This window comes from Fragaria vesca, linkage group LG3, assembly GCF_000184155.1.
Source record: "Fragaria vesca subsp. vesca linkage group LG3, FraVesHawaii_1.0, whole genome shotgun sequence".
Lineage (NCBI taxonomy): Eukaryota > Viridiplantae > Streptophyta > Magnoliopsida > Rosales > Rosaceae > Fragaria > Fragaria vesca.
Genome location: NC_020493.1, coordinates 27,447,622 through 27,471,245, shown reverse-complemented (window position 1 = coordinate 27,471,245; position 23,624 = coordinate 27,447,622). Strand labels below are relative to the sequence as shown.

Sequence of the window (23,624 nt, the reverse complement as noted above, 5' to 3'; positions counted from 1 at the left end):
GGTAGCTTGGACTTTTCCCAATTGGAATTGTGGGTTTGTCTCAATCTATACAAAGACTGAGAGCAGCAGCTCATCTTGTAGTTTAGTATGACACTCGTGTCCTTATAATTTTCTAATTGTTAATTTGTTGTGGTAATACTTGATTCAGAAGTGTTGGAATGTGGTGAAAGAGGGTCAGAGTCAGACCATCCTATGTTAAATGACCACTGCAAAAGGGGTGACATACAACAGCTAGCTCATTAGTTTATTTGTTTGCTGCCTTTGTTTGACATACACATATATATAGGTTTGGACTAAAGACTACTAGTACTACTACTTGCTGAGATTGCTAGCTGCTTTTATACTAAACCCTATTACTACTCAGATTTATATATAAGTAACCTGTATCTTTCTCTAGATTTTCTCTTTCCAGCTGCCTCTCCTCCTCCTGGCCTTCCTCTCTTTTCTCTGATACATGTTCCCAAACTCTAACATTCTCTTCTCAGCAGAAATGAAATTCTAGAGAGAAAAGACAGAAGAGATAGAGTTGGCTCTCACTGTTTCAAACCCTAGCTTGATACTCACCTGGGTAAGTACCAATCTGTAACTGCTACTCCTCTTCCCTTGTGAGCTGTGCTTTTGTTTTCCCATGAGTACTAACTTCTAGTTTCTGTATTTAAGCAGGAGGGCTTTGGTTCTTAGGAGAAGATTATAGCATTGAAGAAAATGGGCTCCATGAATTCAAACAACTGGCTTTCGTTTCCTCTTTCTCCTACTAATTCTTCTTTGCCATCACAACTTCACCCTTCTCACTCTCATCAATTCTCGCTAGGGTTAGTCAGTGATAGTATGGAGAATCCTTTCCAAAACCAAGGTAAGTAGTTATTCATTCTCTTTTTTGATTATCATCTCTTCTTCTTTATTTGCTCTTGTATTTAGAACGTACTGCTGTAAACAACTCAACTCTCTTACCTTAAATTGGTCATATACACTTGACCAGGTTATTGAAAGAGTATAATCACATAATCATATACATACATCAGTTGTATGCAATAATTTTTTGTTTCTAGTTTGGTCGGTGACTCATGATCCGCATATACTTTGTTAATTTGCAGACTGGAATATGATGAATACCCAAGGGAGCAGCGAGGTTCCGAAGGTAGCTGATTTTCTCGGTGTGGGCAAATCTGAGAATCAGCAAGATCTTGTGGCATACAATGACATTAATACTAATGAATCTGTCACCGATTATATTTTCCCAAACATTAATAATGCTATAGTTCCAGTGCAAAACGCGGTAGTTGGTACATCCAGCAACTACGATTTCCAGGAGAACTCCAACAGCCTGCAATCTTTGACTCTTTCCATGGGCAGTGGCAAAGGTTCTTCCACATGTGAAACCAGTGCCGATAATACTAGTACTGCTACTGTTGAAGCTCCCCCAAGAAGGGCTCTGGACACATTCGGACAAAGGACCTCTATTTATCGTGGTGTAACAAGGTGAGCTAGTGTTCACTCGTACTAGCCAGATAGTTTCAATTGCTTTGATCTTTTGATTGGTTAGTTTCATACTTAATGTCCAAGTCTGAACTTTATTTTTCATTTACTGAGAATCCGGATCTTCTACTTGTGTTTCTGGCACTGGTTCAAATATTTCAGGCATAGATGGACAGGAAGATATGAAGCTCATCTATGGGATAATAGTTGTAGAAGGGAGGGCCAATCAAGGAAGGGACGGCAAGGTATGCCTCTCTTACAAACTAGGGTTTCTATTTTATACCTATTCACACTATAGTTAATACCATCATTCGAATGTCACTAACCATTTATTTGTTTCACCATCATTCGAATGTCCTCGTCTTCATTCCGTACCTGGTCTCTTGCAGTCTACTTGGGTGAGTCCTGAGTACCATTCAGTACATTTTCTAGCCAGTTACATTTTCTTTTTCATACTATGAGTATTTTAGTACCTATCGTTCTAAAGCAATTCTTCTTCCCCTTTCGATCTGGTATTGTCAATCTTTTGTTTTATAAAGGTGGGTATGACAAGGAAGAGAAAGCTGCTAGGGCTTATGACTTGGCTGCACTAAAGTACTGGGGAACATCCACCACTACGAATTTTCCAGTGAGTTCATGTTTCCAACCAATGAACAAAATGCAAATGCGAACAAATATAACAAATAGATTGAAAATTATGGAGTTTGATCTAGTGTTTTACTTGTTGCAGATTAGTAACTATGAGAAGGAGGTGGAGGAGATGAAGAACTGTACAAGACAGGAATTTGTGGCCTCCATTAGAAGGTATGCAAGAGATCAGATAGATCCATCAAGTAAACAGCATTGTCATCAGTTCCCACTGTTTTTAACTCTTCTCTTTACTTTATGTGTCAAATTTCCAGGAAAAGTAGTGGCTTTTCTAGAGGAGCATCCATGTATCGCGGAGTTACAAGGTAAGCATAAATTAGGCTTTTTCTGTCTGCTTGTCTGTCTATTTCGTATTTATTTCTGTCTCAATGTAAGATCAACATCTTTGTTCTCCAGGCATCATCAACACGGCCGATGGCAGGCAAGGATAGGCAGAGTCGCCGGAAACAAAGACCTTTACCTGGGAACTTTCAGTAAGTACTGATTAAACACTGATTAAACATCACATAATGCAATGCATGCACATGGATCTTTAGCACTTAATATAGCACATTAAACTTGGTCAATGACACCTTGTACAGAAAAATAAGATTACTAATCCAAAGTCAATCCAAAAGGAAAACTGAGATTATTATGACACATTTTTAGTAAATAAATTCGATGAATTGCGATATTAATGTCTCCAAATTTCTCTTGAATGTAAGTGATTATAATTTATGCATGTACAGTACTGTAGACATTTAGCATTATTCATGTAGGGGATTCATTTCATTTATTTAATTTGTATGTACTAGGTACTGAGGAAGAGGCAGCTGAGGCTTATGACATAGCAGCGATAAAGTTCCGAGGCCTGAACGCCGTCACCAACTTTGACATGAGTCGATACGACGTGAAGAGCATTCTCGAGAGTAACACTCTCCCCATCGGTGGCGGCGCTGCAAAGAGGCTGAAAGAGGCTCAAGCCTTGGAAACATCTAGAAAACGTGAAGAAATGTTAGCTCTAGGCTCCACCTTCCAATATGCAGCTGGAGCCAGCTCATCAGCGAGCTCAGCTGCTCGCAACTTACAGGCCTACTCTTTGATGCAGCAGCAGCAGCCACAATCAGCTTATGATCAGACTCTACTCTCTCTACAAAACCATGACATGTCTCAGTACACCCACCATGACCCTTCATCGTACCAAAACTACATCCAAACCCAGCTTCAGTTGCAACAGCAATCTAGTAATTCTTATAACATTCACCAGCAAAGCCAAAGCCCTCATCCTTATTACAACACCTACTTGCAGAGTACTCACCCAGCTTTGCTTCAAGGCCTGATGGACATGGGGACTGCCTCCACCACTGTCATGGACAGTAGTGCTGGGGGGTACTTAGGGCATAATGGACTCGGGATGGCTTCGAATTCAACGACAACAAATGGGGTTGGATCGGCAGAAGAACTGGCCCTTGTTAAGGTTGATTACGACTTGCCGTCTGGAGGGTATGGCAGCTGGTCCGGTGGCTCAGTTCAGGGATCAAATCCCGGTGTTTTCACAATGTGGAATGAGTGAAGACGGTCATGGAGAGATTGATTGGGGAACTTACTATGGTTAATTAGGAGAATTTACTATCCCTCATTTTCAATTTTGTTATGCTTTCTAAGTAACATGAGCTAATCATTTTCAATGCTTACTCTGAGGAGCCGGAATCCATTTAATTCTGCAACAATTAATATTTCTTTCTTTTGTTGTTTTTAATTTCGGTGAAGAACTGACCATAATCCAATTGTGGGTGAGAGTGGCACCCCAAATTTTGTGTGCAGAAGACCCAATTGCACAGCTGCTAATGTAATTCGACTTGTTTTACTGTATGAACTAATTATTTACTCTCCAACATAGTAAATTGACAGTGCTAGTAATCCCTAGTATGGTTTATATATGTATGACATTAGTTACTCCCATATGGGGGAGTATACATGTCTTTATCTGAGACTAATTATTGTCAACCCACAAACCACTTTACTCACCTCACACGTTGTTGATTTATTGAATGACTAATATACTCTAATGTAAAATTACAGCAAATGACAATATAAGTTGTTACAAATTACAAAAAAAAATTTAGATAAACACGTACTTCATAAACTTTAACCCAGAATTTATCATATTCGATCTTTCTATGAAGTCTGAAGAATACACTAGCATTCAATTGAAGATGAGGTGAACTGTTTGTATTTTTTTCGTTTTTTTTTCTTTGTTGATGCTTCGTCTATCCTTTGTCTATCATTTTACTCATTATTTCTTATATCGATGTTGTATGTAAATTTCTATATCTAGTCGCTCACTTATATATATTCAATTTTATTTTTTTCATTGGCGTCAGAGTTTTTTTCAAGTAGAGTTCACAGACATTGTGCATCTTGATATCGACGGATACCAATGAGTTGTTAAGTTTGAGAGTTTTTTTTTGCTCTTTAATTGAGATTTATACTTTAATGTGATTTTTATTGTTCAGTTTGTGATTCCACTTACCCAAATGATAGTAATCTTATGGTTTTCTTCAATTTCATTTTGTTTTTGGAGTTCAATGGCTATTAGAAGATACTGATATTGTGTGTATTGCAAATCGGTGCATGAAGTAAATTTAAAATTAAAAAATATGTAGGTGGGGTGAGACGAGATCGAATGTACGGTGAACAAAATAAATCTGAAATTGAAAAAAAATATACGTAGGGTGAAAAAAGAATTTAGGGTGAACAAAGCAAAAATAGGAAAAAAAATATTTTAGGTATTGTAAATGAGTGAACAAAGTAGACTTACAAATAAAAATATATAAGTGGGGTGTGAAGAGAACATAGAGTGAACAAAGTGGTTTGTGGTCTGTGGTTTGTGGTTTGTGGAGTGAACATGGAGTGAACAAAGTGGTTTGTGAGGTGACAATAAACGCACCCTTAAGCATAATCTTATACTATTTGTAATATAAGTACTCGTTTTCAGGAAATTAGAGTTTAACTTTATTTCAGTTAAACAATACAATGCAAGTTCACCAGGTTGAATAGATTTCTTCATCTATGACTCTCATCCACACAATTGTTCTTCATGAACTTCATTTTTGCGATAAATGACGCACTCCGTTAGATTTCTGTGACATCATGTTTAAAAGTGTGACGCGACAGACATGTGGATCCTAAGATGACATAGTTGCTCCTCATTTTGATCGAAATTAGGGTGGCATTAGAAACAATGACGTTTAGGTACTAGAATGATATCGATGAGAGTCGGGGTATCAAATATTTAAATTGGTAGGCTAACCATAGTTTAGGGACATATTTGGACTTAGTTATTCCCAAACATGAGCAAGTCCACCCCAAGGGTCTTCACCTAGGTCAGACCTATGACCTAGACCTTCATTTTTGAAGACCCAGGCCTTCAATACCAACTCAGCCCAATTCGTGAGGCCAGAAGTGACGCTAACCACGTGAGACCAAGTGAAGCGCGCAAAAAGGACTGGTACACGCGAGAAGGCAAGCGCCTTCCACGCACGGGCCAATGGCAGAGGCTCTTGCCCGTGTTCGACGCATTTTTGTTGCGTAGCAAAGTTGCTGCTGCTCACCTGGGCCACGCGTCAGCAGCTGGGCTCGTTCCAATGGTTTCAAATCCAACGGTCCTTTTATCTGGACCATTGGTTCATTTCAAAAAAAAATCGACGGCTCAGGTCATGATTTGACTGTTATAATCCTAACGGTTAGAAAAAAAAAAGCTACCAATAGGTAAAAAAGCTGCAAACGGGTAAAAAAAAGCCCCCAACGGGTAAAAAAGCTCCCAACGGTTAGAAAAAAAATATAAATTTTTTATATAAATCCTATAAATATATATCAGCCTCCTATAATTTTTTCACCCCACACAAAAAATTGTTATCCATAGTTCTATATATCTTTCTTTCATTCTCCTATAGCTTTCATCTTCCTTATCGTTTAAATCATGGCCGGTGGATCTACTTCCGATAGAAAACTTTGGGAAGCCAATGAAGACCTTCAATCGTGCAAGTATTGGAGATTTGTTAGCCACGATGTGGAAAAGAGCACCAATCAAAAGAAAGCGCAATTATAGGATAATGTTCTCAAGCATTAATTCGCCAATTTTCCGAATGCCTACCCTCGAACAACAAGTGCAATGATAGGGAGGTGAAAATCTCTAAAAATAGAATTGTAATGAGGATGTCGATAATTAGAGTTAGAAATTTAAATTATTGTATTTTTCTTTTCTTTTTTTTCTAGGCTTGGCCTGTCAATTTAAGTCATATAATAAATAAATAAATATAGATGTCTTCTTTTTTTTAATTTCAATACATTATTCATAATTTTATTAACACATAAAATCATTATTCACATTCAAAATATCTAATATAAATTTCAATAAACAGTCACTGTCACGTGGCGACCCAGAAACAGAAATCGTGGGTGAAAACTGCAGCCTAAAATCACTGTTACGTGGAGATCCAAGTCTCGCCCAAAACCCATATCTTCCTAACGAAGACCCAAAGAATGGACTTATTCTTAAAGACAGATAGATGGTAGATTTGGGCCTAAGGCAACACTTGGACAAGGCCCCCTTCACTTTGACTAATGACTTAAACATCCTCATCAGATGCCAGATGCCACAATACTAGGAATCTACCCTGTTACAATCACCTCTTCCCCAAGAAATTTAAGAGCGCGGTCAATTTTAGTACAGTCCAGAAAAAGAACCAAAAAAGAAAAAACATTGCTCCCTAAGCCTGTTGCTCTCTTTCTCTCCGTCTCCCAGATCTGTTGGCTTTCATTAATTCTCTCTTGAGGTCAGCTCTCCTACCTTTCATTTTATGTTTTTAGCTCGTTTTTCCATCTGGGTTATCTTTTGCTTTGCTTTGTTTTCTTCTCTGTGTTTTGATTGGATTGATTTTGATGAAAGATTGAAAATTTTTGTAGAAATTGGTGGTTTATTTCGTTTATTTGTTTTGTTATGGGTTTACAAGTGTATCTGTAATTGAAATATTGATTGGGTTTAGATGTGGTGTGAACTTATGCGACTGAATTGTTGTTTACATAAGGAAGAAACCTGTTGGGTTTCACATGTGCTTGAGCTGAATGCTGTTTCGTCTGGGATTAGGATTTTCTAGGACCCATTTTGGGTTTCGAAAGTTTGCATATTTCACTGTTGTTTTAGAGTTTGTTAGGATAAATGGGTTGATAATATGGTTTGTGGGGTGAACAAGTGTTTCACTTATTGAAAAACATGTTAAGTTATTCGCCATTTAGCAGCTGAACAAGTGTTTCACTTATTGATACTGGAGAAGTATGTCTTGTAACAGTTGTATCCGAAGCTCTAAATTTAGATTAGTAGTCTTAAGGTTGAGAGGAGAAAAGCTTCTTGCTGCTCTCACGTTTTTGTCAGTTGGCTGCATTGATCCGCTTGTGCTCTTATATGTGTGAACAGCACTCTATTACCTTAAGTTGCAAGACAGGAGCTCCTGTAGAAATCAAAGACCCTCGTATCATCTTGTGTCCCTCTAGAAGTCGAAGCTCCTCTTATTACATAATTGTTTAATTTGCTAAGCTTAATAGTTTATCCGGCACTGAAACAATAAATAAAACATTTTGGCAATCTGAATTGTAGATCGTTGTTCTTCTGTTATCTAGCAATTGGTTACATGTTATTTTAGTCGATGTCTCCCTTTTTACTTTGCACTATACATGCTATTATGAACGAACCAATTTTGTGTATTTGTAAAATTTTATATTCTCCTATTCTTAATCCCATCCGTGGTCTAACATTTGGATATGTTTGGTGAAGTTTTTTGATGTCATATTATTGTCCTTTCACCATGAAGGATTGCACATGAACTACCTATTGGTTACTATAGTTATTTTAGTTAGTTACTAGCTACCATTTTATCGGGTACTCCATACACTGATACACATATCACGAACAATTTGGTGAATAAGTGAAGCATTGAGACAACCAACACCCACCCCCCAGATAAAATGTAGGAAAACTTGATGACTACATGATTATCACATAGTTTCTACCTACTTTCAATTCGTGGTGTCTAATGGATGCTTGGTGTGTTATTAGATATCCATATGCAGTGATAGATTTTCTGTTTTGGTTGTGGTTAGAGTAGCAATGTTGGGTATTAGTTCTCCTCCTAAGCTGTTCTAGATTTGTGCATTCAAACACTCAAACTCACTGCAGTCTTGTGCAATATGATGAGCTGACATGTGGGTATGAGTTATGTTAACGTACTTCTCTTTTCCTATAAAATAAATTTCTTTTGGGTGCAAACAAAAACAGTATAGAAATATTTTACCTTATGCTTTGGATTGCCGTGTTTCTTTCCTGACTGAAACCTTTTTTTTACTATGTGTATTGTTGTGTATTGTTCCCAAGATATTAATCTTTCTTTCTGAACTGATCTAAAATTCTCCCATCTGCTACAGTAACAAACAAAATCATGGTGAAAGCATATGCCCAAGAGTACACATACAAGCACCCATGGGAGCGGGTAACTTCAGCATCATGGAAAAAATTTGCTGACCCTGAAAATAAACGCACATTGTCTCATATCCTTGAAGTCGACACTCTCAACCACAAGCTGGATCCTAGTTCTGGAAAGCTTTACACCACGCGTGCTATCACTGTCAATACCCCAGGACCATGGTTCATTCGCAGAATTGTTCGCCAGGATGTATGCCATTGTGTTGAATCAACAGTTGTGGATGCAAAAGCGCGATCAATGCAACTCAGCACCCACAATATCAGTCTTGAAAAGTTCATTGAGGTGGATGAGAAGATCAGATATGATCCTCACCCAGCAAATCCTGATGAATGGACAATCTGCCGCCAAGAGACTAGTATCCGGATCAAGCCATTATCAGCATTGGCGTCAATGGCAGAAAAGGTTGAGCAAAAGTGTGCTGAAAAGTTTGTGCAGAACAGTGCCAAGGGTAGGGAGGTTATGGAGAGAATATGCAAGTATCTTGAAGCAGAATCGAGGGGGATGTCTGCCTGATCTGACTGGATTTTTGTATTACTAGATTGTAGGACTTTTGTGCTGTTTCAAAGTAGAAACAATAAATGAAGTAATGAACGCAAGATTGTAGAACTGTGGTGAACGCAAGATTGTAGAACTGTGGAGAATTATTAACCTTGAATCACTTGGTTGAAGTTTTGATACAACAAAATGTTGCCTTCTACTGCATTTATTTTAGAATTAAATTCAGTTTACCCCCAAACTCATGGGAGTAACTTCATGTTAATCCCTATACTTTCAATTTCATCAGTTTACCCCTCAAACTTTTGAATTTTCCTCAAGCGTGACCAAATGTCCTATATTCTGTCCAAATCGGACGTTAACTGCTGATAATTTTAACCTTAACTGTGAGGCCAGTATCTAGAATTTGGGCAAATCGGACCTTATATGTCCAGATCAAACCTTAACTGCTGATAATTAAAGGTCAATTCAAACGGAATATGAGAATTTGGGCACGGCAGACAGAAATTGAAGAGTTCAAGGGGTAAACTGATGAAAATAAAAGTGTAGAGACTAACATGAAGTTACCCCAAACCATAAGGGAGTAAACTGAATTTAATTCTTTATTTTATGATATTGCTTTCTATACAAGTAAAACTGATTCGTTAGGTTATATCGGATTCAATGGGTTAAACTGACGCTGACCAAGGCCGACTTGTACATTAGGAGTAGAGAGACAATCACATGCCAAGTTCTCCAAAACTGAGGACAAAAAGACAATTACATTCCAAGCTCTCCCTATAGCCAATAACTCTCTCAATGCAACATTCCCTCGTTAGGAGCCTTTCAAAGTGTCCAGAACAACATAGGAACACATCCGGGGAAGACACACTGGAATCATAGTAATAAAAACCATGCGTTCGGTACCAAAAAAATCCCAAGCTTAAAATCCAATGGTGCCAGAAGTCCAGAAGTCCAGAACTGACTGCTTCTGTTGAAATCAAAGTTTAAATCACTCAAAATCGACTATGGTAGAAAGCTTCCAAGAATATAAAATATGCATGAAAACAGATAATATACAATACCAGCCATTGTTGTACACATCTCGGAATTTCAACCAGAAAGTAATACAAGAGAGAAAGATATCCCATATTAACAGAACATAGACACATACATTATGACCCATTAACCATGACCACCAAACCAACACAGACTACAACATGAAACACTGGAGCAACATATAAAGTTCCTCCCAATAATAACAAATACAGAGTTCTTCAAAGTCCAAACCGCCATGCCTCCCAATAGGTATAACATAATAAGATCACATGATAAGGTAAACACAGCAGACGTTGAAACCATCTCCTGAATGAAGACAAGCATCAATTTTCAGAATGAAACATCTCCACTCGATTGATTTTAGATTTTGTCAAGCTTCTCAGCTTTGACAACAGGATTGGCTTTCGCAATGGCATCACGACCAGCAGTACGATAATCATAGGGGCAGTCATGTTTGTCCGAATAACGATGTACTGCACAGAAAAGGTCACCACAGCGACAATTGAATCCTGTTAAACCCACCCGCTTGTTGCAGGTAGTGCAGCGCTTCGGGCCCTCCGGCTTTGGCTCATCGTTTTTCCCTGACCCAAAAGTAAATGATTCTGGGTCAGGCTTTGCCACAGCACTCTCTGAGGGCCCAAAAGAGAAGGGGGAAGGAGAGTCATATTCCGACCTAAATGCAACGGCTGAGTTCATAAAGATAGTTTTTGGGTCCGCTGGATTAGCAGCAACAGGTTCCTTCCCGTGGCTGCTTGATGTTCCATTGACAATACTCCCGATGGATGATGCAGCAAGCTTAGCCTGCTCTTGTTTCATCATCATGTCCTTATGGCACTTCGAACACATATTCATAGTAGCCGCACTTCCAAAGAACCCACAACTGTTTACACACAATATAGGACCTTCAGGAGCAGCTTGACATCCAGTCTCTTCGTGGTCCATCTTATCAACTCACAACTGTCAATAAAAGGTAATAGTTGTTAAATCTCTTGCAAACCCTCCAGAAACCAAGGAAAAAATAGCACCATAGATCTTAATATATTTCCAACCAGATAAAGAGATAGCTAAGTTATTACAGGCTAACATTCAGAGGGGTTCATATATTCAGCCACGGTTGGTTCCAGTAATACATAAGCACATATACACACAAGTTATCAAAACATAGACCACCCCTAACAATGTTCAAAGGTGTTCAAATCAAATATGCATAGGACCAATACAGTAATCCAATAAGCTATACAAAGAACCAAAATGCTATTTCTAAGTCATCATTGACAACATTCAAGATGTTCAACTATTTAAAACATGGATTATTGCAGTAATCCATTACGACATGCACACACAATAATGCTATCTGTAAACTAAGGGTGCGATGGAGGACTTTCTGGACACTAAAGGGTGCCAAGCCTTATACTTGAGCTACCTGAACACCCACCAACTAAATAACACCAATCAATTACTAGAACACTCGGAAACCTTCCTTCTAAGCTCTATACTGAAATTTCTAGTCAATTAGAGACTGCTATGATTTCACAGACTATTGTATACTGACATTGACTTTCAATTGTTATCGAAAACCCGAAAAGCGAACCAGTTAATCCATACTAAACCCCCAAAACGATGAATTTCAACACCCAGGAAGCCCCAATCAGCTCCAATTAACCAAAAACGCAAACTTTAATCAGCTGTAAAATTTATAAGAAAATAAAAGGAAAAAAAAAACAGATGCACACAAAACCTTACACTGTAAATAAAGATTATTTGAAATTAAACCTCCGAAACCGATCCCCCAAGCTCAGAATCGCATCGGACAGAAGGGCCTCCCCTGTTCACCAAAATCAACCAAAAACACAAATTAGTACAGCAATCGAGAAATTAAAATCAAACCCAACAAAACCCAAAACCAAAAGACGCGAAATTTGAGCCAATCAGAAGAAATAAATTGAAAAAAAAAAAAAATTCAAAAACCCTAACCCTAGCAAAGCAGATTTTAGATCGTCGAGAGGAGAGAGAAGAGAGACGTGTTTCTCTGTTTTTCAATCTGCGCGACGCTCCTCTCTTAGCAATTTAATGACCATTTCCCAATTCAGGGGCGACGCGTCGGCTGGTTATTGGCTGTATCTATTACCCGCCAATTTCCTCTTTTGTCCCTCTTTTGAGGTGGTATTAACGGTTTTACGAAGTTTATGGGGAGAGCTTTGGTGAAGGTAGGTGTAGTGGTGGGTTAATCACAATGCTAATGTTGTGATTAGTCATTTGGTTGACTATGCTTAACATTATTGATCTCAAGAACTAGCCTCACACCCGTACATTATATTACACGTCCTTTTATCGAAAATAGGACTTTACATGTATGGTTTATGTCAAATCGAAAGAAAATATATCACGCGTAAACAATGTTTTAAAAAACGTTAGGCGCTAGTCGGACGAATAGTTGGTGACTAACGCCTAAAAAGGTTGATTGAGGGATTAATCGGTTTTTCTTGCTCTCTAGACTGAAATGGAAAAGTACCGTCTAACGCGTAGGCGGGGATTAATCGGCTCTAAATGAGAAATTTTAGAACTTTACGCGTAAGAAATCATCAATTGGGTTCGATTAAAAATTAATCTGATTGCTCTTAGCTAGACTGATAGAATGATACGAAAAATGTATAATCTCATCGACATTCGTTGAAGTTCATCACCTTCTCTTTCTAGGCAAAGATATTATGTATATCTTGTCTGTTTATAAGTATTCTTTGCCTCTATTCATTACATATTCAATTTTCTAACCAAACTCTACCTCTGCAGGTTGAACAATGTTTTCAGAATTTGTTAAGTTTACTCGGATATGTTAATGTGACAATTGTGTCTAGTACAATACGTGACCAATCTTTGATCGATAACCTACGAATGATCATATGGTTAGTGTGGCAATGTGACATATCAACCACATGCTACTAATGATATCCATGGAATCTCAAAACGCAAGCAAAATGGAAACCAAGGTTTGAAAATCTGTCAAACACTAGACTCTTTTCTTTCTCCTTTAGTTCTTTACTTTTGTCTCAAGAATCAAATCTTTTCTCTTTTAATTTTCAAATCTTTTTGTGTAGTTTAAAATAACCAAAAGCATGTATATAAAATAAATTTTGATGGCTATGTAGGTAAAGCTTTGAACTTTTGAAGCAGTGCTGCTGTTCTGATCTGTATATACTGAAATCAATGTATATATTTCTGAACTTCTAGCAATCATCGCTTTGCATGATACCCTTTTAAGGTGTTCCTATACTTCTAATTTCCTTGCTGAAAAGTACTATGGACTATGAAGAACTGAAGATGGTCAAGGAGATCACAAGCATTCATATGGTGAATTTTTTAGTCTATACAGTATATATATATTTACTATATAGTGGGTATATAATTACTGCAAAATATTTGATTAACTACAACATATATACATGATTCTGATAATATATCTATTGCATGTCTTAGGCTAACTTGTGCATGCTACAATTTGTGGCTTTGAGTGTCAGCAGCTACAAAGTTTCTGTAACACCAGTAGACTAGCTCATTCTGCTTGTGGCTTTGTTTTGATTGGTTTGCATTTACAGTATATCTAAAATCTCTTGAAAAAAATTCCTCTAGAAATGGGATTTTAATTAGCTGTATATTTATGCACATATATTGTTCTTATATATTGTTTTTACAAGAATCTTGAAAACGATGGATGATTTTGTAGATTTGGCTATCCAGTATCACCTTATATTTAAACATTGAAAATTCACGTGTCACAACTTTAGCTTGCACCAATATCTCAATTTGCTGCATTTTGTTTTAGAGGATTTTTGTAACACTCCGATTGATGTATTTGATATGCATTTGCTCCATCCGTCCACCTCTAAGCGTCCAAAGTCCCACTTCTCTTGACAAGTCGACATATTCCACCTTAGATCAATCACTAAAATAGAACATTTTCACGCCAATAATCGTTGTTTTAGCACGAGAAGAATGACATACAATTTCACTCATTTGGTGTGCACATGATCTTAACTATGTTCTATTGCATGCCTTGCTTGTTAAACTGCTACTCTGCGTGATTTCTTTTCTGCTTTTCTAGTGGCAGCTTCATAATGTTTTTGTGGCATTCGAAAATGTTAACCGAATACTAAAGGCTGTCAAGGCACAAAACAACTCACAAACAGAGAAGCTCAAGCTCACATCAGGACCTCGATCAAGACGTAACGCCAAACAATTTTTCTACCTTTCTTATGGGATCAATGCAGGCTAGGCCTTCAGTCGGTAAATTATAAAAAAATTCTTATGTTGTGAATGAGTTTGATACAGAAGCTAAATGACATGTATGTTTTACAAAGATAAATGGGTGGAGTTGGAGAGAGGCAATCAATCTGTAATGATCGCTCCTGCATTGATGCTGTTGTGTTATACCTGAATAGAGATGCTGTTGGAATGGTGGCAATGGTGGTAGTCGCAAGATATAAATTCACTCATTTTGTGCTCGTGGTTTTATTTTGTGTGATTATTACAAGAATCATAATTACGGGACTGAAAAATGATGAAAATAAATCCAAGAACAATCCATATTCGCACGCGAAAAACTATTTTGATTCATTTATTGGGGTACATATCACACGATTCACACGCACACACCCTGAAAATAAGACATGCATGCATACAAATGGAGGACTACACATGTGTTTAACCCCAAATAAATTGTTAGCCTTCATCTCCTTCTCCTTCAAACCTCTAGTGTTGATTGAGTCACTTACTGGACGTAAAGGGCCAAGAAGGACACGAACGCAGCTCCGGCCAAGGAACCAACTACGGTGTTGGCGGAGGAAGCTGCAGGTGCAGGTGCAGATGAGTCAGGAGCAGGGGCTGCTGCGTCAGGAGCCGGGGCAGCGGCACCAACTGTCGCGGTTAAGGGATTTGCACCTGCCTTGGACTTGGGCACGGCCGCCATAACTGCGGACATACAGACGGCGGCGACAAGGACGACAAAGGCAATCTTCTTCATGTCCATGATGATTGATATGTGTATGCGATCGGTCGACGGGAAAGCTCTTAAGAGAGAATGTGTCAACCGATCACACGGGTGTTGGATTGTTTTTGCCTTTGTGGGTTATTCTGCAAATGCGTCCTGAGGAAAATGGGGTGGGGATGGAAGGTATATATAGCTATAGTTATGGAGGGTTTTGGCTATTATTGGAATGATTCAGTTGCGGGATTTGAAGATTATGTGGTTCTGGTTTGTTCGAGTTTGTTGTGAAATGAGGAAGCTAGGGTTGTCCGTGCGTATGAATCTGCATGAACAACGCCTTGCCAATTACGCCTTATATGGGTGCATATGCAACAAACTAATCAACAATGTCAAAATCACCTACACACGAATACAACGTCCGATGCTTAGAAAAGTAGAAAATGTACCTCTTGCTACTTTGTTATCAGAATTTTCAGAAAATATAATGTAGATTAGAAAGACAAGATATCAAACTATGGTGTACGCGACATGTTATTTTTCTAGGAAGCTAGGTCAATTGTATTAATAATAGACAAAACCAATGGATTATAAAAATTAACCGGTAGACATGTACGTATTGAGTTGACACAAAAGAATAAGGATCCCCAACCCTAGAATCCTCTTAATTAAGGTTGTGGATCACAAGCAGTCCAATTAACCCTCAATGGTTGTCTCATTCTATCTAGCGGGTCTGCCAGTCCAATAAAGAAATATCCAGTTCATTGATGATGTTGTTGAGGAGAGAGTTAACTAAACCACTACTACCATCATAAGGTGGGGGTCTCTGCTCTGGATAGGCACATCAAGATTAATTTTAATGCTCGGTTGGAGGGAACTTGGTTGCAAAAGGATATGTTTTCAGAAACCATGAATTTTTGTTGGGTGTTGCTAAATGATTAAGGGATAGAATGATGTATGATGTATAATGAACTGGTAATATATGATGTTAATAGAATGATTAGCCCCTCTTGGATACTGCTCAAGATCATTCGAGACATTAAACTGATTAAAGACATTGTCTTGATCTAAACCTCATTCTATATTTTATTTATTGAAACTATAATTTTTCTCAAACTTTTAGGTTCACAGACTGATCTAATCTATGTTGAGAAATCATCTTAAAACGTTTCCTTTTTTTCTTTATCATTACTAATAGATTAGATTTAACGTCAACGAGATTCAAACATAAATATAAGGCTCCACACGCAAAACCTTACACGAGAATCTTGTATTCCTCGTTCTACCTTTCATGACTTCATTTGTACGTGATGTTCTTTTCTTTCGTTTGGCTTCCATAACCATAACTAATTCTCGGGAAGTAAGTATGATATATTAATAGATTTTAAATTTTTATATAATTCTCTTTTTTACATATTCTTTTATCTGGCCGTGGCCATCGAAACAGTTAATTGTAACCTCAAAAGTTAATTAATCGACAGTTTGACACATCAACAAGCTGACCAAGGCAGGTATGAAAGTTTGTTAATGGAGCTAAATTCTGGTACACAAATGAAAATGATGAACTTATGTATGAATTGGAAAATGCCATCATAATTCAGAAGGTAAACTGTAATTAATATAAAACTGGAGGACTGCATTATGTGTTTAAACCCAAACAAGACCTATAGCCTTCATCCCCTATCCTCCTTCCTCTAGTATTGATTGAGTACTCATTTACATGTAAAGGGCCAAGAAAGACACGAGTGAAGCTCCGGCCAAGGACCCAACTAGGGTGTTAGCGGAGGAAGGTGCAGGTGCAGGTGCCTCTGTAGTGATAGGGCTGTTAGGAGCATCACCAGGAAGGGTGGTGATAGAATTCGAACCAGATTCGGCGCTACCAGTAGAGGTGACAGGACCCTCCTCGGTAACAGGGGAAGGACTAGGAGTGGTGTCGCCGGAAGCTTTAGCTTCCTTAGGAGCCGGGGCAGGGGCATCACCGGTCTTGGGGGGAACATCTACAACTGCCTTAGGTTGTGGCGGCTTACTGGCGGCCATGACTGCGGTCATGCAGACGGCGGCAACAAGGACGGCAAAGGCAACCTTCTTCATGTCCATGGTGATATTTGTATGTGATCGATTGACGGGAAAACTCTTAAGAGAGGATGTGCCAACCGATCACACGCTTTGATTGTTTGTGCCTTGTGTGTTATTTGCAACTGCGTCCTGAGGAAAATGGGCCGGGGATGGCATGTATATATAGCTATAGTTGTGGAGGTTTTTGACTATAATTGGAACGACTATGTTACGTTTGGTTTAGGGGTTTCAAGATTTCTGTGGTTTTGGTTTGTTCGATTTGTAGGGAAATGAGGAAGGGTTGTCCACCTGTGTTAGTTTACATGAGCAACCCCTTGCGAGGCTAGAAGGGTGCAACAAATTGCTAAGAATGTCAAAATGACATTACAAGGTGATTGGTAAGAGTGTTTAGGACCAGTGATGATGGATTTGGTTGTAAACCTAGGATGCCAAATCCAAAGGTGTCCGTATCAAAAAATAAAAATAAATCCAGAGGTGTCAAAGTAACGTATACCATAAAAGAGAAAAAACGAACGGAAAGTTCTACTATACAGGTTTGCTTTCAAGACAAATTAACATAGCACCTCAACACCCCGTACAAAGCACGTACAATTGTTCCTATTAGTGTATGTATGCCATGCAACACTGCACAACAGATGAGTTTAAAAAACACTACCAAAGTCTAATTAACCATAGCTAACTGTATATATTGAATTATTTTTTCCCCCGTTTAGAGCATTTTTCTTGTTTCTCGTTTATAGAAAAATTCGTTAACCCATAGACCATCTGTAAGGTTAAGCCGTTGAGGATCACAATAACCCCAATATATTAACCATAGTTAGCTGTATTGAACTGCATTTGGAGCATCTTAAGCTCTAGTTCAACAACGTTAAACTTAAACAATAGTTGTCCATATTGAATCGGGATATGTTTAATAAGATTAAATGTCAGGGTTTGATCGAGAATATTGTTGTCATTACACTACAATGCACGTGAAATCTCATCTTCTTTGACACAATAAACTTAACCATTATTTAAGTATTATACCTTATTGTAAGAATATGCGCTTGTAATGACCCAAGTCACGCAACTACTTTGCTTATTGAGTCAGTAGAGAGTAAGCTTTTATTTTATTTTCTGACTTTCATATTAGATTGTGGATTACTAAATTTTCATTTGTTTATTTATTCCCATGCTTATATTTTGTTCTTGTATCTAGATTACTTATAATGCAACTCGAGCAACATGGTTCAACCTTGGCCACAAAATCGTGTTGATCACATTTGTTTTTCTCCTAAGATACATTGTTTGTGTTATTGAACAATTACATGTTTCTTACACATAAGATTCTGAAATTCAAATCTCTCATTTCTTGATGCCGTTTAATTTCGGAATGCCATAGCTAACCTTTTATGTGATCAAAAACAACATCAAAACAGTGGGCAATTCCAGTGATCCCAAAATCAACATCTCTGATCATCATCATTCATCTTAAACCACACCATTAAACTGTATAAATCTCACACTTTCCAGAAAGACAACGAAGCTTTAGCTGCAGGTCCAATGCAAAACCCAAACTGACCGACCAAGAGAGCCGTTGGTAGGTCTACGGAAAACAACAAACGGCTGGCATATCGTCTTCTTTTATCAGGGCCCCACCAGACGTAAACGGCAGAGAAACGTTACCCGACCTTTTGAACTTGAATTTCAATTAACACAAGAAAGAAGAAAGAAAATCAAATTTGAAGGCCTATAAATACTTAACCAGTCTCTGGTGCAATATCACACCATCTTCTTCTTCTTCCTTCACTCTTCTGCATTCTCCATTTCGTCTCCTTCCATCTGTCTAGAAATGGCTCGCGTTTACATTTGCAAGGCTCTGTTTCTGATGGTGTTGGCCGTGGTATTCGTCTCTGTCACAGCAGAGGACGCACTTGCTCCAGCACCTTCGCCGGACGTTGGAGCTGGAGTTCCGGCGACATTTTCTGGCGTGTTTGTGTACTCGTCGCTGTTCCTCTCTCTGCTTGCACTGCTTTGGCAATAGAGAAATTCGATTTTGAGGCTACTATTTATATGAATATAATCACTATGGATTATCTTTTCTATTCTTTCTGAAGGTCCTCTGCTGCATCATGTATTTGAAACTGTATTAATTTGCTATTCTTCAATATGCCCTAATCATTTGTTATGGATGTTATATTGCCTTGTTACATTATAAATATCCTAGTCTGATCAGATGAGTTTGCCTTTTCTGGATTTCATATTTGGCACCCATATTTTGATAGCCACAAAAGAGAACACAAGCCTCAATAATAATCCAAATTAATTAATCAAATGTTTATAACAACATCCTGCAAAGTAAATTCAAAATTCAAGGCTAAGCTTATGTAAGATTGTTCAGCATAATTCACAATTCAATGACATAAAGAAGCAGCTATAAATCTGATAATACTTTCAGAGAGTTCACAACAGTTCATACAGAAAGCATTCACCATCTACAAAGGAAAGGAAAAGAAGTGACTGAGCAGAAAGGTAGCCACAACCGAATGACAATCACTTATAAAGCATTCAACATACAAACAAGGCATATCAATGAATCATCCCACATAAACTGCATTATCTATATGTTCGTCCTTACTTTCATGTGGAATACTAACCAACACACTGGTATCTAAATGGCTGAACCTCACTAACTAAAAAGGCACTAAGTTCTCAAACATGAAGATTTCACAAGAGAAATCAAACATGACAAGATGTCTAGCAGGAAATTCCAATCTTGATTCTGATATTAATGTGTAATATCTAACCAATCATCTTCAGTGTATTGAAAGCTGTAGGTTCAGAATAGGTCATGAAATTTAACATAGGGAAGAATCTGGCTTCAAAAGATGGACATTCAACTGATTTCACACTAAACGCAACAGTCTCAGTAAACAGCCTGTTAAAATCATAACTCATAAGTACCATCTAATGCATACGCATCAAATAAAATACCTGCCAGGCATTTCAATTGTTACAGCATTCCCACTGGCATTATCTGTCACTAAATTGAGTAATTGACCATATGAGATATCAATACAACCATACAACAATACAATTGGAACCCTCAAAGCCACAAACTGTCTTCCTCAATACCAATGCAATGGTGCATATTCCACAAGAGGTAGGACGCAGGGTACATAAGAACCAAATTTATAACCTTCATGTACGTACCGTAGTCTAATTGCTCTGATCCAAGATGGTGTAAACAATTCATCATAACGTAACACAAATGCTTCACCCAGATAACAAACTATTTCAACTCATAACAGATGAATGATGCATCTTATTCAAAATTACACCACAGAATTCAAAGTGAACATAATTCACTGATGCAAATCTCAAGGCTGAGGCCAGTATCACATAGAAAATGTGCCAAAAATTTCAATCGACTTTGCCATTCCCAATTAATGGCCTTATTTGTTACTAAACTGAACCGAACACAGTAGAATTCAGCAATGATAACATGCTACAACAACAAAACTGGAACATTTAAAGACTCGAAACTTCCAAAATGTTATCTCTCTTCCTCAACTCCAATGCCTATTACCTCAACCTAAAAGTTAATCATTAACTCAATTTTCCAACTATCCAAGTATAATAACCCTTTTCGCCAATCAACCTATATATGCTACACAAAAATGAAATATCACCAAATTTAAACTCATACCCCAATCTAAGAGCTCTTAACTAGTGCTCCACCACCGGCATTGGTCTCCGATTCTGCTCCACCTTCACCACCGGCCTTTGCCTCCTCCGCAAGCTTCTTCTTATTCTTCTCGAGAGCCGCCGCAACTTCCCCGGGCATATACTTCTCATCGTGCTTGGCCAAAACCTCAGTCGCCGAAAAATAACAATCTCCCGTCCTGGCCTTCCCGGAGACGCTTTTCGTCGACACCTCCCTGCGAATTTCGTCGGTAAAAGGCTTCACAAACCCCTCCACCACGACGGAGTGCCCCTCCCGGAACAAATCCGGCAACGAGCCTTTGTACCGGACCAGGATATCGGTCATCAGATCGGTGATGACGAACTCCATCTCCGGCGACGAGGCCGGCTGGACGACGCTGCCTTCGAGGACGAGGCCGCCGAGGCGGAACTTGCTCTTGCTAGGGTTTGTGGCGTACTTTTCGAGCGCGTCGGTGGGGGTGACGTAGAAGACGAGCTGGTCCTGGAAGCTGTTGAGGACGATGACGATGAAGCCGGCGATGCAGCTGAAGGTGAGGGCGTAGGTCCAGAGGCGGCGGGCCTGGAGCTGGCGGGCCCGGGCCCCGATGTCGACGGGCTTGGGCCGGGCCGGGCCGCGGCGGGAGGCGGTGGAGAGGAAGCGGAGCGTGAAGGATCGGAGAGGAAGCGGGAGCGGCTGTGGATGGGCATGAGAGAGTGAGGAGAAGATCAACGGCGAGGATTTGGTGTAGGGACGGCGGTGGAGGAGGGAAGAGGGGAGAGCGGTTGCGCGGCGGAGGAGGTGGGATTTGAGGCGGAGAGCGAGGCGCGTGGCCATTTGGGTCCGGATTTGGGGTTTGGTGAGAAGGAAGCAGGAAGCAGATAGTCGGAGAAGAAAGGTTTTGGTCAGGAGGGATATGAAGGTAATTTGAGAAAACTAGAAGAGTCTTTAAAAACCCTGGACCGGATCAGTTTAGTACTTCAGGGCCAAGATTTTGGGCTTTCCGGTACTAGCAACTTTTATTTACACAAAAAATATTGCTCTTCATTCTTTTCTTTTCTTTTCTTTTTTTTTCTTTTTTTTTTTTTCTATTTTGTGGAATATTTTTTTCGAATCAAAAATTCCAATTTTCTCTCAAACTAAGCCAACTCATTATACAATGGACTAACATCAATCATTACACAGATATGAAGACATAAATTTGTTGAAGTATTACAAGGAGAAATTTTTCAGAAAATTTCACAACTACAATTTTCATTAGATGTTATATTTTTGAATCAATAAATAAGGAGAAAATTTAATGATTGGAACAGACGAACAACATAGAAAAGTCTTCGACTCTTCATTTTAATCAAAACTGAAGCTTGAGGATTGAGACGCTGCTAATCGACATCTAGTCTTGTTGGAGATGGAGAAGACATGAAAGATGGTGAATCATGCATGAGACCTTCTTACGCCAAAGAATACGAAAGGCGAAGAAAGAGAACCGAGAAAAGGAGATGGCTCACATCATGTTCGTTGCTCTTGCTTGAAAGGGAAAACCCTCTCCGACTTGGACATGAGCGATCTCCATGACCTCAATTTATCCTCAAACACCTTCACGACTGAGAGAGTGAGAGGCCTTGAGGTCACATACAGGCATGAAGCCATATTCCCCTGTTGTTGATCCTACATGAAATTGTCAAGTCAGTTATATAACCAAACAAAACAACATGAAAATCATATAAAATGAGAAATATATACATATGAATCGATTATAGAGAAATAGATATACCATCTGGTAAAACATCAATTCGATGATAACAATAAATCATATTTTGTACGGATATATATCATATTTCTCTTGTTCGTCACCTTTCGAGACCTCATCATCAAGCCTCAAGTTTTTTAGAGACTAATCTCTTGAGCAATTTAGAGAACCACCCTGAACAATTTGACATCCAACCGAGTTGTCTCATTTATAGATCCACTCGATTGTTCTAGAAAACGGTTTTTTCAAAATCTATGTGCGCCGTTTTGAGAAAGTTATAAGCGGTTTATGAAACTATGTGTTTATTATGTGGTCTAGAAACTATGTGTTTATTACGTGGACTCGGCCAACAGTTATTATGCTTTGTGTTGATTACTATGAGATTATCGTAAATAATGTCATATGACAAAGAAAAAAAAACTAAAGACAGAAATAAAATTAGAAAAAAATAGCTCATATGACATTTCTGCCCTCTATTAAGGTTTCGAAAGTAAGAAGTTGGCCATTTTTTTCCTGCTCCACAAACATTTTTATTAAGGTCCTAACTACAAAATTAGGTAAAGAGTAAGCAAAGTAACATCCATCGAGCAAGTCGATCAAAGGTTGGCAAGCAAAGTGAATCTAAACTTTAATTTGCATCATTCAATAAAAATTAATTAACCTATTCTATTATCAACAGAAAGAAATGTGCAAGAAAGATTAACTTTTCTCTTCAAGACATGCAAGTTCACTCCATTGATTTTCATTTTCTCCAATATCTCAATTTGTTGAATGCTCTCAGATTAATACCTCCAGTTATAGACAGACTTATGGTGCTATCACTGTTATGTTACGATTGACTTGCCAAAAACCTTCATCGTTGATTTTCACAAACAAAAAACTTAGTCTTTCTTCTGTGCGATTTAGCACTAAACTGCTGGAAAATCACATTCTTCTCATGCTGTTGAAGAACACATTAATCAT

The 23,624-nt window shown here is 38.5% G+C and overlaps 6 protein-coding genes across 7 annotated transcripts; 2 read left to right on the top strand and 4 right to left on the bottom strand.

The window, feature by feature from the left end:
• The first annotated feature begins 714 nt into the window (after positions 1-714).
• Positions 715-3,676, top strand: LOC101291999 (AP2-like ethylene-responsive transcription factor PLT2-like). The gene is made up of 9 exons (XM_004295136.1): positions 715-853; positions 1,095-1,479; positions 1,639-1,721; positions 1,866-1,874; positions 2,016-2,104; positions 2,207-2,280; positions 2,379-2,429; positions 2,521-2,597; positions 2,919-3,676. Exons 1-9 carry the CDS (start codon positions 715-717, stop codon positions 3,674-3,676), a joined length of 1,665 nt encoding a protein of 554 aa, XP_004295184.1.
• A 3,158-nt stretch (positions 3,677-6,834) lies between these two features.
• On the top strand, positions 6,835-9,323 carry LOC101297127 (protein slowmo homolog 2-like). The gene is made up of 2 exons (XM_004295152.1): positions 6,835-6,941; positions 8,584-9,323. Exon 2 carries the CDS (start codon positions 8,598-8,600, stop codon positions 9,153-9,155), a length of 558 nt encoding a protein of 185 aa, XP_004295200.1. The 5' UTR covers positions 6,835-6,941; positions 8,584-8,597; the 3' UTR covers positions 9,156-9,323.
• Positions 9,324-10,157: 834 nt separating this feature from the next.
• On the bottom strand, positions 10,158-12,253 carry LOC101296646 (zinc finger A20 and AN1 domain-containing stress-associated protein 8-like). 2 transcript variants are annotated; one of them, XM_004295150.1, is made up of 3 exons: positions 12,150-12,253; positions 11,919-12,000; positions 10,158-11,132 (listed from the first exon to the last, which is right to left on the bottom strand). In XM_004295150.1, the coding sequence occupies exon 3, from the start codon at positions 11,115-11,117 to the stop codon at positions 10,536-10,538; it is 582 nt and encodes a 193-aa protein (XP_004295198.1). In that variant the 5' UTR covers positions 11,118-11,132; positions 11,919-12,000; positions 12,150-12,253; the 3' UTR covers positions 10,158-10,535. The 2 variants fall into 2 exon arrangements, with proteins under 2 accessions (XP_004295198.1, XP_004295199.1); XM_004295151.1 differs by lacking the exon at positions 12,150-12,253 and having other exon boundaries at positions 11,949-11,991.
• A 2,505-nt stretch (positions 12,254-14,758) lies between these two features.
• On the bottom strand, positions 14,759-15,317 carry LOC101299071. Its single transcript, XM_004295157.1, has one exon. The coding sequence runs from the start codon at positions 15,196-15,198 to the stop codon at positions 14,941-14,943; it is 258 nt and encodes an 85-aa protein (XP_004295205.1). The 5' UTR covers positions 15,199-15,317; the 3' UTR covers positions 14,759-14,940.
• A 1,406-nt stretch (positions 15,318-16,723) lies between these two features.
• Positions 16,724-17,360, bottom strand: LOC101297710. The gene has a single exon (XM_004295154.1). It carries the CDS (start codon positions 17,248-17,250, stop codon positions 16,870-16,872), a length of 381 nt encoding a protein of 126 aa, XP_004295202.1. The 5' UTR covers positions 17,251-17,360; the 3' UTR covers positions 16,724-16,869.
• Positions 17,361-20,693: 3,333 nt separating this feature from the next.
• LOC101295790 (cytochrome c-type biogenesis protein CcmE-like) lies at positions 20,694-21,748 on the bottom strand. Its single transcript, XM_004295148.1, has one exon. It carries the CDS (start codon positions 21,746-21,748, stop codon positions 20,924-20,926), a length of 825 nt encoding a protein of 274 aa, XP_004295196.1. The 3' UTR covers positions 20,694-20,923.
• Between the last annotated feature and the right edge of the window lie 1,876 nt (positions 21,749-23,624).

Excerpts from the sequence above, each read along its gene's own strand:
- LOC101295790 (XM_004295148.1), bottom strand. The coding sequence starts at position 21,748 with ATGGCCACGCGCCTCGCTCTCCGCCTCAAATCCCACCTCCTCCGCCGC.
- LOC101297710 (XM_004295154.1), bottom strand. The coding sequence starts at position 17,250 with ATGGACATGAAGAAGGTTGCCTTTGCCGTCCTTGTTGCCGCCGTCTGC.
- LOC101299071 (XM_004295157.1), bottom strand. The coding sequence starts at position 15,198 with ATGGACATGAAGAAGATTGCCTTTGTCGTCCTTGTCGCCGCCGTCTGT.
- LOC101297127 (XM_004295152.1), top strand. The coding sequence starts at position 8,598 with ATGGTGAAAGCATATGCCCAAGAGTACACATACAAGCACCCATGGGAG.
- LOC101291999 (XM_004295136.1), top strand. The coding sequence starts at position 715 with ATGAATTCAAACAACTGGCTTTCGTTTCCTCTTTCTCCTACTAATTCT. Across the intron at positions 854-1,094 it reads GAATCCTTTCCAAAACCAAG|ACTGGAATATGATGAATACC; the intron begins GTAAGTAGTTAT and ends GTTAATTTGCAG. Across the intron at positions 2,105-2,206 it reads CCACCACTACGAATTTTCCA|ATTAGTAACTATGAGAAGGA; the intron begins GTGAGTTCATGT and ends TACTTGTTGCAG.
- LOC101296646 (XM_004295150.1), bottom strand. The coding sequence starts at position 11,117 with ATGGACCACGAAGAGACTGGATGTCAAGCTGCTCCTGAAGGTCCTATA.